This window comes from Misgurnus anguillicaudatus, chromosome 22 (assembly GCF_027580225.2).
Source record: "Misgurnus anguillicaudatus chromosome 22, ASM2758022v2, whole genome shotgun sequence".
Classification (NCBI taxonomy): domain Eukaryota; kingdom Metazoa; phylum Chordata; class Actinopteri; order Cypriniformes; family Cobitidae; genus Misgurnus; species Misgurnus anguillicaudatus.
The window spans coordinates 10422304-10438142 of NC_073358.2; the positions used below are offsets into that span (position 1 = coordinate 10422304).

The window sequence follows — 15839 nt, forward strand, 5'->3', positions numbered from 1 at the left end:
GTGGCGCATGAGGTGAAATGTCATGCTAAAGATTGTGTTAAACAATCTCATGACTAAAGTGTCTGACATAATATCAAGCATTGACATGTTCATTATTAGCAGTTGTGAAAACAATTGTTTTCATTTAATTTCTATAAAATATATATCGCATGGGAATAATCATTTAATGTTAATTCGTTAATGAAAATGGAAGAAATTACGCGCTTAAAGGCACATCATCTGATAATTGCATGAAAATAAATAAATGCAATTAAATAATGATGATAATAAACACAGAGATCGAATAAGTTTTTACTTACATTAAACAAATCCTTATTTTGGTGGTAAGGCTTTGTAGATTGCACTTATAAGATATTTAATGAGCTATTTGACAAGTAACGAAAATAACGTTAATCTATCTTTATTTCGACCTATACAGATTTTATAAAATCATTTTTTTCTTTACTTTCTATGGGGTTTGCAATTGTTTGCCATAACAAATACACAAAAGAACCGATTTGTGACATTTTAATTTTTCTAACAATTAAAACATTAAGCAAAAAAAAAAAAAACATGAACTGTATATCTAATTAAAATACAGAACATCCGGTTGCAAAATTATAGCCTTTACTTAAAGGGTCACTCAACTAAACATAAAGAGAAAAAAATACTTTTAAATAACAATTAATTATTTTGATCAATAATTTTGAGACCTAAAAGTTTCGTTTGCCAAATGCTAATATTTTGATATTTTACTGATAGTAATGATATAAGAGATACTAATATTTTACTGATACCATGCAGTTGCAGAAATTAAGATTGTCATTAAAGTCAACATCTGTCCTATTAAACTGATTCCCATGGGCATTTTTGAGGGACATAGACTGTAAACAATTAAATTAAATCAGTTTACAAACATTTTTAGACTGCAGTTGACACAGTAACTGAACCTGAAGTGGATCATGAGATTAAAGCTTTACATATAAAAATATAAATATATTCAAATAGGCCTACTGTAAAAAATACTTTTAACTTGTAACTGAAGTTAAAACAGCCAGTAGGTGGCGACAAGTCACATTTTGAAAATCCATTCATCATCTTGATAATAGGCCTACCACTCTCTGAGAGCCAAAGTCAGTCAATGTGTTGCATTATATTTCAGGCCCTTAAAACACACAAGTGATAGGCTATGGGGTCCATAGGTATATGGCGTGAACACAATGACTGAGAGCTGTAAAGCGCAGCATTCATAAACGTTTATGAGTTCCCAAGTTTCTTATTTACTTATTTTGGAGCAGAGAAAAAGAGTACACCAAGCCCTGTAAAAATATATTAATACTTAATTTATAATAAATATTTAAATATTATAAAACCCTACTTGTAGTTATTAAAATAGATCAGCACCCCTCCTCTTCTGAAATACTTCAGATTGGAGTATCAGATAAAATTTTTAACTAACATGACTTAAACTGAATGCTGAACACAGTAATGAACAGGTTCAATAGGACTGAGATCCTAAGAAAGTGAGGTAAAAGGACCGGGCAGAAAATTGTTAGGAGTATCATCCTTTTTGCTCTCAAGAGAAAAGGGTGGGATGCGCACGTCGAAGAAGGTACCGCCTGGCCTCTCAAGCCGGTAAGAGCCCCTGCAGGCGTAAAAAATCTGAATAAAAAATCTGACTCAAACATATTTAAGACTTTGTGTTTCACATTGCATTGAAAAATCATTAAATGTCTATAAAAATGAGCAAACCATCATTTATATGTATTATATCATGAGACATGTAAAATGCATTCATCAGAAAATGTATATAAGAAAAATATAAAGTATATAATGAGGTTTATGAACCTACCACATGTGTCCACTTGGAGACTGCAAAGAGACATGACTGCTATACTGAAAAGCTGCCTGTTCTTTTGATAACACCGGCTCCTGTTACACATAAAAAAAAGTTTATAATTGTATACCACATGGTGGCACTGTTACCAAACTGATCATGCACTCTGATGGCATGGTAAAACAAGACATTTTTGTGACGCTTGGTCTGATATAGCTCGATTTTACATTATGTTCCATCTGTGTAAACCAAAATTTACAAAAATGTCACGTTTAGTTTGCTTACTGGGTGCTTACAGAAAAATATATTCATGGATTAAGTTGTACTGTTGTGATTCATAGTTGGTTGGGTGGAGGACCACACCTTAAGGGATTAGCTACTAAAATCTCTAAAAGTTAGAAGGGTCATGCTATTTATATGTAATGTGCTGTAATATCTGAATGTCACTGACCCGTCCCACGACTCCTCTTCCTCTGACGGTCTCTAAGGTACCAGACAGACTGAAGATCCTCCAGTGTCTTTCTCTCAATTGTACCACCTCATTTCCAAGGTTCTCCAGACGAATGCTGTAACGCCACTGAGAAAATGTGCATGGAGAAACATAAAGGACAGTGAGAGTTATTCATATAAGAATCAATGAAAATGTTTAAGATTTAATTTAAGGAAAGTCTACCCATTTGGCGGCCATATTTGCAGAAGTCCTATCTATTTGATAACATGCATTTCTAAAATTGCTTGCAACAGTCACAAAAAACAACCTATTTTCAACCAAGAGTTCAACCTGATATCAACTGTAATATATATATAGTTACACAATCATAAATCGCATTAAAAACACATCTTCCAGGATCAAGTCTATTACGCCCCTGCTAAAAAAACAAAAGAAGCCTTCACAGAAATTGGATTTAATGGTTTTAATGGCAATTTTATTGGTTGTAATGGAAACTATAATGGACTCTGTGGGTCTCTATGGGTATGTGTTGGGTACTGTTGGGACCATTAAATCATACTGGAATAATGCATAATACACAGTACAAAAAATTATTTGGTAATGGTTTAAATGGTAAAAGCTCATAGTTCCTAATGACATTTTAATGTGGTGTTTTTAACAGGGACCCACCTGACCTGTTTTTATTATCATAAAAATAGCATACAGATTTATCAGTAGCATGTGAATGTTGTCTCTTACCCAGTACACTTGGGAATTCTGGGCCTCCTGATAAAAGATTAAGAGGAAATATTTATGACATCATCAAAAATATAATGTGTCCATCTTTAAGGGGCAGTTTCCCAGACAGGGCTTAAACCTAGTCCCAGACTAACTTAAATGTTAGTGTTGTCTTGATCGAAAACAACTTGCTTGGACATATTTTTAAATATATCAGTGCATGTGTTGTGTCTCAAGATGCACACCAGAGTTTATTTATAAATTATGTTTTTAAAAATGACTTAATGTATTAATTTAACTAAGGCCTAGTCCTGGCTTAAGCTAATCCCTGTTCGGGAAACTGCACCTAAATGATTTATTTGAGACATTAAAAAGTTAAAACATTGTAGGACATGAAAGAAAATATTATTTTATTACTGAAATACATTTATTTGACATATTTTTGTATAATATATAGCATTATGGAAACCAACAATTTCTAACCTTTAATGTGAATATTTAAAAATTTTATGACTTCTGGGAATCTGCAAAGCTCTTAAAAAATTAATTATTTGTACTTTTTTTACAGAAACATTACAAGTACTCTACAGTTTAATGTAATGCAATTATAGTTCACCACTTAAAGTCCCCATGAAATCAAAACTGACAATTCTTTTTTTAATGGAATATTGCAATGTTTATTATAAATATTAAAGTCATACTTTTTTAATTCATGTGTCCTCATTAACTTTAATCAAAATCTTGTGACGATCAATCTCTGATGATGTCAGCTTGATGGTGTGGGCGGATCATCCTTTAACACCGCCCCATCAAACTGTCATTCTGCTGCCAGTTCAATTTCTGAATGAAATGCCTACTTTCTATATCTAATCAAAGTACAGTGTAAAACACAAGCCATGCCCACTATTTTCATTGTGTGATGTTCCCATTTTACTCAGAAAAAGTCCAAATTTAATTTTGTATTATTTACGGCAGTACCGGCTGATAACTTCTGTTCCGAGGGGCGCACATTCAAAATATGTGTTCGGAGTGTCATGTGTGAGGCTCATCATGTCAACATATTTGTTTAGTGCGTCATGTGAACCTATGTGCAACATGCGTCATATCAAAATACGTGCCTGCTGCACACATGTCGAAAGAATTTATGATAAAAGAGACGATTACGTTCACAAAATACTCGCAAGATTTAATTTAATACTAACTCTGATTACATATGAGATTAAGCGAGTATCTGGCAAACATGAGTGTCTCTTTTATCATAAACCCCTTTGAAGCGTCTGCAGCTGCACGTATTTTGACATGACGTGTGATGCACATAGGTTTACATGAGGCACTGAACACATATTTTGACATGACGAGCCACAAACTTGATGAGCTAAATATACATTTTGGCGAGCTTCGCATCATGTGCCCTTGAAAAAGAAGTCACCGGTCGCCACTAATTTACAGTTTACTTGATTTTAAAGCCAACTAAAATGTATTCATACCCGCATACCCATGTGAAATGGGATAACCGTGACTCGAATGTTTTCTGTGGTCTCACGGTGAACACCAGACAATTCAAGCCATTGATGGTTTTTCTCCTGCCACGCACGGAGAGCATCTCTCGGCACAAATGATGGACCTAACAACAGGTTAAACACTGGAGAATAAAGTGTATATTGCAGAATACAGTACATTAATTTTGCAGTATGACGTGCGTGTACCTTTTGATGGTTTGTATAAAAGAAATCTATCAAACAGTTCATGCTGAATAGGCATCTGATCTGTTGAGTTATATGGCAAAATGTCTTCATGGCTTACATAGTCGAGACCTACAAAAAAGAAATATTTAAGAATATAAAACTTTTGAATTTAAACCAGGTAACACCTTACATACAGAATGACGTACCTGGAATAGCATAGAGGGCCCTGCTGTCATCGTGGTTGCCCAAAAACGTGACAGCTTCTGTTTGTGACCTCTGAGACTACCAATAAAACACAATGAAACATTAAGAAGAATCTCACTTATCTGATTTGTTAAAGGTGCAAGGATATCTTGACAGAAATGCAATATAATATATACACTCACCTAAAGGATTATTAGGAACACCTGTTCAATTTTATCTTTAATGCAATTATCTAATCAACCAATCACATGGCAGTTGGTTCAATGCATTAAGGGGTGTGGTCCTGGTCAAGACAATCGCCTGAACTCCAAACTGAATGTCAGAATGGGAAAGAAAGGTGATTTAAGCAATTTTGAGCGTGGCATGGTTGTTGGTGCCAGGCGGGCAGGTCTGAGTATTTCACAATCTGCTCAGTTACTGGGATTTTCACGCACAACCATTTCTAGGGTTTACAAAGAATGCTGTGAAAAACATTCAGTATGAGGCAGTCCTGTGGGCAAAAATGCCTTGTTGATGCTAGAGTTCAGAGGAGAATGGGCCGACTGATTCAAGCTGATAGAAGAGCAACTTTGACTGAAATAAGCACTCATTACAACCGAGGTATGCAGCAAAGCATTTGTGAAGCCACAACATGCACAACCTTGAGGCGGATGGGCTACAACAGCAGAAGACCCCACCGGGTACCACTCATCTCCACTACAAATAGGAAAAACAGGCTACAATTTGCACAAGCTCACCAAAATTGGACAGTTGAAGACTGGAAAATGTTGCCTAGTCTGATGAGTCTCGATTTCTGTTGAGACATTCAGATGTAGAGTCAGAATTTGGTGTAAACAGAATGAGAAGATGGATCCATTATGCCTTGTTACCACTGTTCAGGCTGGTGGTGTAATGGTGTGGGGGAGGTTTTCTTGGCACACTTTAGGCCCCTTAGTGCCAATTGGACATCATTTAAATGCCACAGCCTACCTGAGCATTGTTTCTGATCATGTCCATCCTTTTATGACCACCATGTACCCTCCTCTGATGGCTACTTCCAGCAGGATAATGCACCATGTCACAAAGCTCGAATCATTTCAAATTGGTTTCTTGTACATGACAATGAGTTCACTGCACTTAAATGGCCCCCCACAGTCACCAGATCTCAACCCAATAGAGCATCTTTGGGATTTGGTGGAACGGGAGCTTCGTGCCCTGAATGTGCATCCCACAAATATCTATCAACTGCACGATGCTATCCAATCAATATGGGCCAACATTTCTAAAGAATGCTTTTAGCACCTTGTTGAATCAATGCAACGTAGAATTAAGGCAGTTCTGAAGACGAAAGGGGATCAAACACAGTATTAGTATGGTGTTCCTAATAATCCTTTAGGTGAATGTATACAACTGTATTATTAGTGGTGTATAAAGACCTTGCATGAGGAACTGTATTGTTTTTATGACCTTAGAATGAGCCGTTTTTATCTTGGTGTTTACACACCCCGGGTCCCCTCACATGAAAGTCGCCGCTATGTTTCTACAGTAGCCCTAAACGGACAAACTGTTCTACAGAACGCATTTCGTCTCTACGTTGTCTCGGACGACGACACGTTTGTCCTGTTGCAGCTACCGTAGCTTCTCTTCGCGTTTCGAAATTGAGGTTGGTTTCAATTCAAAATATCACCACTAGATGCCGCTAAAAACCCACACTGGAGCTTTAAAGGCATATGTGCACTAAAAATACAATTAAGGAGCTACAAAAGAAGAGTTCCAGTCACACATCATCTAAAATAAGTGAAAATACCTTTGCAGACTTGGTTACCCCTTACGAAAATTAACCGTGGTTACTGTAGTAAAACCATGGTAACCACAAAATAACCATGGTTTTGACAACATCAAAGGGTCATAAAACATCAAGACAAGATGTCTTTACAAGATGTCGCCTGTTTTTTATGTTAGCGTTATATTTTATTGTTGCCCAATTCTTGAACACTCATGCATTTTTTACGTTGGAATTATACAATGTTTACGCGTCAATGATGTAGTAAAAACAGATTTTTTTTATTTAAAAATGATTGCACATATACACAACAACGCTGTAAAAAAATCCACGTTCACGCAGATCCGCAGACGATTAAATCTGCTGTATTACTTATGCCAGACCAGTAGATGGTGATGTTACTTTGTAAAGAAATACTGCAAGCCTGCATACATATGCATACTTTTACAGAGAGATAAATAGCTACAAACAATCAAGACAATGAAAGCATCAATCAATTTTGTTTCAACAGACGAAGTGACCATGGACTTCAAAAATTCGTAAACTTTGTCAGAGAGGCGTTAATAAACTCAGTATCTTGAGCAGCACAAACACAGTTCTATAGGCCGTTGTTGTTTTGGTTAAACTCGCGAATGCTTATAGACTTAATTAACAAATGCGCAACCAAACAAAATATGGTTATGGTTTATTTCCGATCTCTAAGCAGTGACTGTTGGTGCATGTACTCACTATATGTGGACAGTCTCTGGTGTCTATCAAGACTTGATAATACGTGTGGGTTTGGCCTTTCACCTCCTTAGACGCATGATTTCCGGAGGTTTCAGATTTGCTGAGAAGTATAGAAATGTGCATTACAAACTTCTATGATCACATTTTAACCTCGTTAAGACAAGGTGACACTCACCTATCTGTAGTCGTAGGAATGACATCTCTGTCATACAGGCGAGCATGCCAGGGGAAGAGAACAATACCTCTGTAGCCAAAGACACTGTGTAGGAACAACTGACACATATACACAAACAATTATTAGTTCATATACAGTACCAGGGCTCAACTATAAGGAAATTTATTTAGATTTGTACTGGCCCCACCACAAAAATGATGATGATCAACAAATGTGGCCTGCTTGGGCAAGTGACTGTTCTGTCAGCTAGCCCAGAATTCTCTCACACTGGTGCAGCATAACAACATAAAAAACTGACATGTTTTTACCTGCCCTATCTCATAACTGCCATGCTGTTTTGTTGCCTCAAATACTCCTACGGTCTCCAGAAACTTCCCATCAGGTTTGTTACTGTGATTTACATACAGAAAACAGATATATGCATGAGAAACAGGGGAAGATTATATCAAGTTATTTTCGAGACAAAATCATGATTTGGTTAAAAATCATATTACAAATTAAAGGTCGACCATTGGTTGCCGATTAATCGCTGCTGATAACGTTAAAAATAACTATCATTCATCTGCAAAAATTCCGACCAACAGATTTTTCTGGTTCTTAAGGTATAGCATGCCCGACCAAAACTAAAAATGTGCTCTGTAAAAAAGTTTAGACTGCTTATTTGCATACTGACATGGTTGAAACTTTCCTGCGATAGTTATTTGAAATTGTAATAAAATGCATTATATTACTCATACTCAATAGTTCATACTATTTTCAGCCAATACTGTAAATTTTTACATTATTTCATGCTATACTGTTTATATATTTTTAATAAATTTTTATTGTTCTTTGGTGTCTTACTTTGGTTTAGTATTATTTTAATTGGCTTACTTTAAGGTTTGTTGATAGTTCATATACATAATTTTTTTTTTTATAAAATTTAAATTATTTTGTTAAATCTGTATTCTAATGTGGTAATAAAGTTTAACACAACTTTGAGTAATGCGAGTTACTCTTCAGTTTAATTAATTCAATTTAAAAATAAAATAATGTACTGAATTAAACTGAACATATTAACATAGAATTATGCACTCTTTGCGCCTGGGCGGGAGTCAGAAACAAAGATGGCAGGCCAGAGCTTGACATTTTTGCGATCATAAAAAACACCTGCAAGGCTTGAAAGAGATCAAGCCTCAGCCAAGTAAGAAAAAGTAACGCAAAAGTAACATGAGCATTAATTTCCATGAAAAGTAACTAAGTAACGCAATTAGTTACTTTTTTGGGGAGTAACTTAAAATTGTAATGCATTACTTTTAAAAGTAACTTTCCCCAAGACTGGTTATGAGTGTTGTGTTTGAATTCAGTAAATGGTCAAAAACTATCGGTTAAAGGTGGAATACGTAGAATTCGCCACTAGATGGCGCCAAAACGGCAATAATAACAAATGACGTAGATTAATGACGCTCTGAAGCAGCATGGAATTATGGGATTTGTAGTCTTTAATGCATACTTCCGCATTTGTACACGACACTGTTGTCATGTGCTTTTTACGTCAGTAAAGGCGGTAACAAAGGGTCATGTGGATATTAACGTCATTGAAAGGAGACTGCACTGTCCCGTGTCACTGTTTAGAATGGCAATTTTCTCACGGTTTATATGTAGTTGAAAACATTAGAGATATTGATAGTAATCAGCTGGACAACATTTTTTGTTTTTTGGATATTTTACTGCAAATATCTTACAAATTGCACCTTTAATTTATCGGTTATCGGCAGATAGTGCCCACCTTAGTTATTGGTTTTGACCAAATCCAATATCGGTCAACCTCTATTACAAATTATTTAGACACACATTACATAGAACTTTATCTGGATAAACACCACTGGTATCAGGACAAAATGCACAGAAACATGCATCAAAAATTAAACAATAAATAATTAAAAAAAGACTTTAATTTACTTGCACCTGTTTAAAATTACATCATGTCTACATTAAAGAGCACCTATTATGCAAAACCCACTTTTACAAGGTGTTTGGACATAAATGTGTGTTGGCAGTGTGTAAACACAATCACCCTACAATGAAAAAATCCGCCCACTCCTTTTTTGATTCCCATTGAACAAAGCAGTCTCATTAGACATGTTTTGATTCTTTTGTTAATGTGACATCATACTGAAAAAGCCCGTCCACATTAACTAATACCCATAATGGGTAAATATTCGACAGAACACACCGCTGATTTAAAATTGAACCCTGCGGAGTTGTTTAAACCTAACTGCTGGGTTATTATACCTCGTTGCATAACAACAACAACCCAACATTGGGTCATTTTCAGCCCAGTATGTGGTCATTTTTAACCCAGCATGTGGTCTGTCCAATATTTACACATTATGGGTCAGAAATAACCCAGCCATTTTTAGAGTGCAGTCTTGCATTACCATACCAAATTGTACACTGTTCACCAAATCTCAATACTATTGTCTCAAACTGTGAAACAGATCTATCTTAAAGCAACCAATTTTTTTACCTTAAAATAACGTTTCCAAAAAGGTTTCAGTAGTTCATCCACTAGAAACAGGGTGAACGGCACTTTCACATTCGCTTTGCAGTTCTCTATCGGCCAAAACCGCACTAAAGAAGTTTACAAAAGTAGGGTAGTGTTACTGTAGTTCGAGTGAAAACAACAAAAACTAGCTTTAAGGCAGAAATACAATCCAATCAGAGACAGCTATGCTGCAGTATTTACGACAGTGGTAATGGACAATTACGCTTCTAACCTGTAGGGGGAGCAAAGAGCAAAAACTCTTTAGTGTTGCTTTAACCCAAAAGCACTCACTGTCTTTTTTCTTAGGGGGCGTGCACACCAAAGCATTTACGCCCGCAGCCAGTGCATGTTTTCAATTGTTTCCAATGGAAGCTCTACGTTTTTCAAATAAGCCAGAAGCTAGTGGTTTTCTTCCACGCTGAAAACTGGCGCTCGCCGGTTATTCCGCGCTCAGCGCCAAGAGTTGAAAAATATTCAACTTTGGGAGAAAAGCTCCGCTCATCAATGTCAGTTCTCACTCGGCTGTCCAATCACAGTGGAGGAGGGGGCGGGATATTACCACAGCAACCAACCGGCTCACAGCTAAAGTATCACAGCTACCAAAGCGCTTAGCTGAAGAAAGCAGGCACTCAGCTGAAAAAACAGCAGGCATTCGGTGTTGTCCAGGCGTTTTCAGCTGCGTTTAAAAGTTTTGGTATGCACAACCCCTTAAGTGTAGCTCATTTCCATTTAAAAGTACACATACAAAAACAGGGTGTTTTTGCTCCCACCCAAATAGGAGCATTTTGGACATGCTATAATAAATGATCTGTGGGGTATTTTGGGCTAAAACTTCACAGACACATTCTGTGCACACCTGAGACTTAAATTACGTCTTATAAAAATGGGCATAATAGGTGCACTTTAAATCAATATCGACAACCAAACCTTTCAATAGTTTTTATCACTAGACTAAAATGTTCACATTAAATTGAAAACCTTTAGATTTTTACAATTACATGCACCCATCTGGCAGGTCATTTTTATACATGGCACATTTTATCAATATGTTTATCCCTGAGAATCGATTCAATGATGTTTGTGCTGCTAACACTACAGAAATGCTATAGAAATACTAAAAGAGCATGTGTCTGAATGTTTTACATCTGTTCTGAAAATACTGTGTGCCAGCATAATTAATTGTTTTATTACGAAGCAAAAATTGACATTTAAATAAAGTCACTCTTGTGTAAGTCTTGGACCAAATAATTAAAAAAGCTGAAATATGTTAAATTATTTAAAACAGTTTAGAAAAGCAAGATGCAATTCAGAAAATCGAGGGAAATTGTGGCTTATTTGTTTTATACAACATAGTTTCTAAAGTTTAGTTATTTTATAGTTTTTTTTTAAAGCTTTTATTCTAGAATGTGGAAAAGAAGACTAAGTGACCCTCTTGCACATTTCACAGAGATTAAATTATGGTTTCAAACAGCTAAGGTTCAATTTGAGACGATACTATCCTGGGACACAGACTCTTTCAGTAAAGGACATTTGCATGGACATCTGCGTTCAAAGAACGCACGTACCTTATCTGCGCATGCGCACATAAAGTTCGCCGAGCGCTGCACTGTCCAAGTGGAGAGATTTAAGAAAGTTTGTTTCGTTCATTTAAAGGATTGTGTCAAAACAGCGAATTGTTCGTGCACGTAGCATGCTTATGCAAAATAAATAATAGCTTGTTTGCTTTGCTTTGACGCTACTTAAGGACTTTTAATAGGTTAAAAACGGACGAGATGAACTTACCGAGAGGACATGAAGCGCTTCTGCTGTACTGCATTGAATACACAACAACAACTTAAGCACTGAGCACGTCCTCTGTTAGCTTGATGTCTACTGTTAAAATCCACATTTGCTATCCGTATACCATGCTTTTTACTGTATTTACCAACGGTGCAAAATAGTCCCTGTCTAAGGACACACGCTGCCATTTTTATTTGGAAGAGCGGCCAGTGCGCATGTTAAGGCATTGCAGGTAAAAGTTTGACTATAGTGCCATCTTGTGCTTTAATGACTTTTTGCTATACAGCAAACCATGCATAGGCTACTTACTATACGTTTGCATGAATTTCACTTTAATGTAATGTTTCCAGCCTTGTTTTGATGTGGCCAGAGAAACATCATGTAAAGGAGTCACCTAACATTGTGTAATGGTCAACCTGTCCACGATTGTTATTATATCTCCTAACAAAATAAGCACATATCCCTTCAATATCTTCCTCTGGATTAAAGGATGTAGTTGCATCTGGACCACACACATACAAGCTGACACCCAAAACATGACCGAGTAAGACTGTAGATTTAAACACCAGGATTATGGGAATTTATTATATTTTATTTGAAGATTATTTTGCACTGGAGATGATTATGATACATAGAGATCAGTGTCCGGTAGGTTATAGGAAACCCGGGAGGTTTACAGTCTTCTCTCTGTTTGCCCCATAATCACTTTGATAGTAATATATTGTGTTCAGATCTTCCAATCCAAATGTAATCTAAGCCACGTAATCTGATATAACATGAGGGTTTATTTTTTTATTATTGTTTACAGCTAGTTTATTGTGAATTCCTTTGTTTTGAAGATGGAAATATATTGTAAATATTCACAAGGTTGTTTATGGTTTTCATACTTTCATATCCCACATTCATTTTTATGTTACGATAAATTAATTTTTATACTATGAACATTACTATAATGTTTATTTACAGTTATTTCATAAAATGTTGTTTTGCAAACAAAAAAGATGTTTATGAAGAAATCAGAGTGCAGATCTAAGAGTAACAACATGAAAATGTTAAAGAAATGGATACTTTTAATATGTAAAAGGTATAAATAAATAGATAAACAACAAATGTAGCTAGACCTACACTAATCAATCAATTCACAACATTATAATCTTAATAAAATAATACACAAAATGACTATGTTTAACATTATTTACATCATATTTACAAGGTGCAGAGAGAACCAATATACACAGAGAAAGGTTCACGTTCACTGTTTAAGGTTTATGTTTATATATTTTTGTATCATGTGTTATATCAGAATGGTGACAAAGTTGCTGGCCAATCCAAAATTCTACATTAACACTTATCAAAATAGCAAAAATGCACACTCCATACTGCAATAACACAATAAAAATTTTTTTATAAAGTACTACTACAATATTATCCACTATGTGTTAACAGTCTTCCAGGTTGGTGACTACAGCTGAACTATAGATAAGTTCAGATATGTCTCCTAGTGAAGTCTGAGGATAGTGAATCAGACCCTGACTCTGTCCATGTAAAGCTACATCTAAACCAATTGGATGTGCAGGAACGTCCACAGTGGTGTGAACGGACTGATCTGAACTACAATAGGATTTGAATTGATGCCCAGAAAAACCTTCAGGGTGGGATGTAAAGCAGTTCACCTGCCAGAGGCAGTCTGACTGATTTTGGAATGAGTGCTGAGGTGGCCTGTCTGATGGGAAAGATGAAGATCCAGATGAATGGGGGTGTCTGTCACCCCAGGGCAGGACTCCAGGCAGGTCTGGAGAAATGGGTGGAGGATGTGGAAGATTCTGAGACCAGGGACTGAGCGCTTGTCTAAAGCTAGACTGATGGTAGTTAGGGCTTCTGTTCGCTGTTGGATATCTTTCAGGTCTGTCTCTGTGTATTGAAGTGGTTGAACATTGCTCTGGGGTAAAACCAGGGTTGGACGTTACAGGTACATGTGGAAATGAAGACAAAGAGCTCACTCCTGTCGATGGACTCCTGACTGGTCTAGACAGTTTCTTACTTTTCATACTGCGAGCTCGTCTGTTTTGAAACCACACCTAGAAAAGAAATAATTAAATGAAATTATTTTTTATATGAATGAAATAAAATCTACACTGGGTTCTTCACATGCAGCAAAAACATACACAGTCAGAAAAAAATTACAAAAAATGGTCCCTAGCTGTTACTGGGAAGGTACATTTTTATAATATAAGGTAGCCTACTGCCTCAGTGACAGCTTGGGACAATTTTTTGACAATTTTTTCCTGACAGTGTATGAATAATTTCTGTTTCTCAAAGGACGTTCAAATCATTTTAAAGCATTTATAAAATTTTGTGCAACATAAACCATGTTGCTCAACAAAAACTTTATTTTTAAGAGTGTACTAAATAAAATCATATTTCTTTTGACTTTATATTATTATTACCTGAATTTTACTTTCGGGAAGCAGGGTGACGGCCGCCAGACTCTCGCGCAGTGTGATATCTGGATATGGGGTCATCAAGAACGCGCGCTCCAGTTCGGAGAGTTGCGCGCGGCTAAAGATGGTCCTCTTTCTCTTCCTCTGTCCGTCTGGAGGGTTATTTCTTTCCACTTCAGGTGAAGACAACGTTTGGTCGGCTGTTACATGTAAACAAATGCAAAGTGTTTTTACAACTCAGTAAACCAAGAGAATGCGTTCTTGCGCATACCTCATTTGTAGTTCAAATGTATTTAATCTTTAATGATATATAATTAAATATTTATTATTAAATACTAGAAATACAAAAATACCCTAATTATATATATATATACATATATATATCCAAAATATTAATATTCTTACCTGTAAAATGGACCATGTTTTTGTTAAAAATAAAATCACTTTCTGTCTCCAAGCTTATTTTTTTAACTAAATCGAAAGATTGGTCTAAAAATAACGCCATAGCCTTTAAATTACGCGTCGATAAACTCGTTTAGTGCTGTATCTCGAGAGATTCCGTTGTCTCCACGTCCAAAGATGTAATGTTCCAGAGTCCAGCTGAACCCACAGACTTTATACTGCCTCCATTTCACACCCACGACGCGTCTATCGTCCTTCAAGGTGTCATCGGTGACAGTCAACATCACTGACAGACAATTGGAGAGAGGCTTTCTACTTTGATCCCCTACCCCCAATAAGGTGACCTCTCCACTCCTGTCTGACAGCTTTGGACCCATCTCACATCCAGGACAGGAAAGCAAAGATTCAGATGTTGTCTGATGGCTCTTCTGCAGATTCTTTATTAAGCAAATAACCACAAACACACTTCACGTGAATGTTACTGTCTGTCACATGTCAAAATAATACTATATTATAAATAATATTAATATTAATATTATATATATATATATATATATACAATAAATACACTATATACTTTAAAAAAACTGCGGCATTTTTGTCAAATCAATATATAAAATAACATATAAAAATAATTTTATGCAAAATATATGTTAATATAGTATATATTAGTGTTTTATATTTTTGTATAATATTACTTTTTATTATATAGGCTATTTTATTTATATGACAAAAGTAATACAACAAAAGTGGAATAATACAATTGAAAAGAACATACCAGATCTTAAATATTTCGATGTCTTTCTATTTTTTATTTTAAGTATTATTTTTAAACGTAGGCTATCTATATAATTTCTTGTAAAATCGTATACTTTTGGGCGAAGTCGTTGCAAGCATTTCACGACATGTCGTATGGTTGTGTTTGTGACCAATGAAACTTGAAACCTGAATTACAATTAAAATAAAGTAAACACGAATAAATAGCAAGTGATATGCCGGTTACATTTTTTCTAATATCTGGTGACATATTATTATCTAAGGATGATATTACTTGTAGGGATTAAGAGCGATGTACAACCGAATGAAGAGTAATCTAAACCCAAGATTATTTTAGTAATCTGTGCGGTTTTAAGTTTTTGTCGGTATGAAGC

At 35.7% G+C, this 15839-nt stretch overlaps 2 protein-coding genes across 2 annotated transcripts; both read right to left on the bottom strand.

The window, feature by feature from the left end:
* Positions 1 to 384: 384 nt before the first annotated feature.
* On the bottom strand, positions 385 to 12060 carry LOC129441104 (polymerase delta-interacting protein 2). The gene is made up of 11 exons (XM_055200865.2): positions 11849 to 12060; positions 7848 to 7929; positions 7540 to 7637; positions 7365 to 7464; positions 4876 to 4951; positions 4691 to 4798; positions 4472 to 4608; positions 3006 to 3032; positions 2268 to 2393; positions 1832 to 1911; positions 385 to 1624 (listed from the first exon to the last, which is right to left on the bottom strand). The coding sequence occupies exons 1-11, from the start codon at positions 12031 to 12033 to the stop codon at positions 1495 to 1497; spliced, it is 1149 nt and encodes a 382-aa protein (XP_055056840.1). The 5' UTR covers positions 12034 to 12060; the 3' UTR covers positions 385 to 1494.
* Positions 12061 to 12897: 837 nt separating this feature from the next.
* Positions 12898 to 15194, bottom strand: sebox (SEBOX homeobox). The gene is made up of 3 exons (XM_055200866.2): positions 14692 to 15194; positions 14293 to 14486; positions 12898 to 13923 (listed from the first exon to the last, which is right to left on the bottom strand). Exons 1-3 carry the CDS (start codon positions 14789 to 14791, stop codon positions 13285 to 13287), a joined length of 933 nt encoding a protein of 310 aa, XP_055056841.2. The 5' UTR covers positions 14792 to 15194; the 3' UTR covers positions 12898 to 13284.
* Between the last annotated feature and the right edge of the window lie 645 nt (positions 15195 to 15839).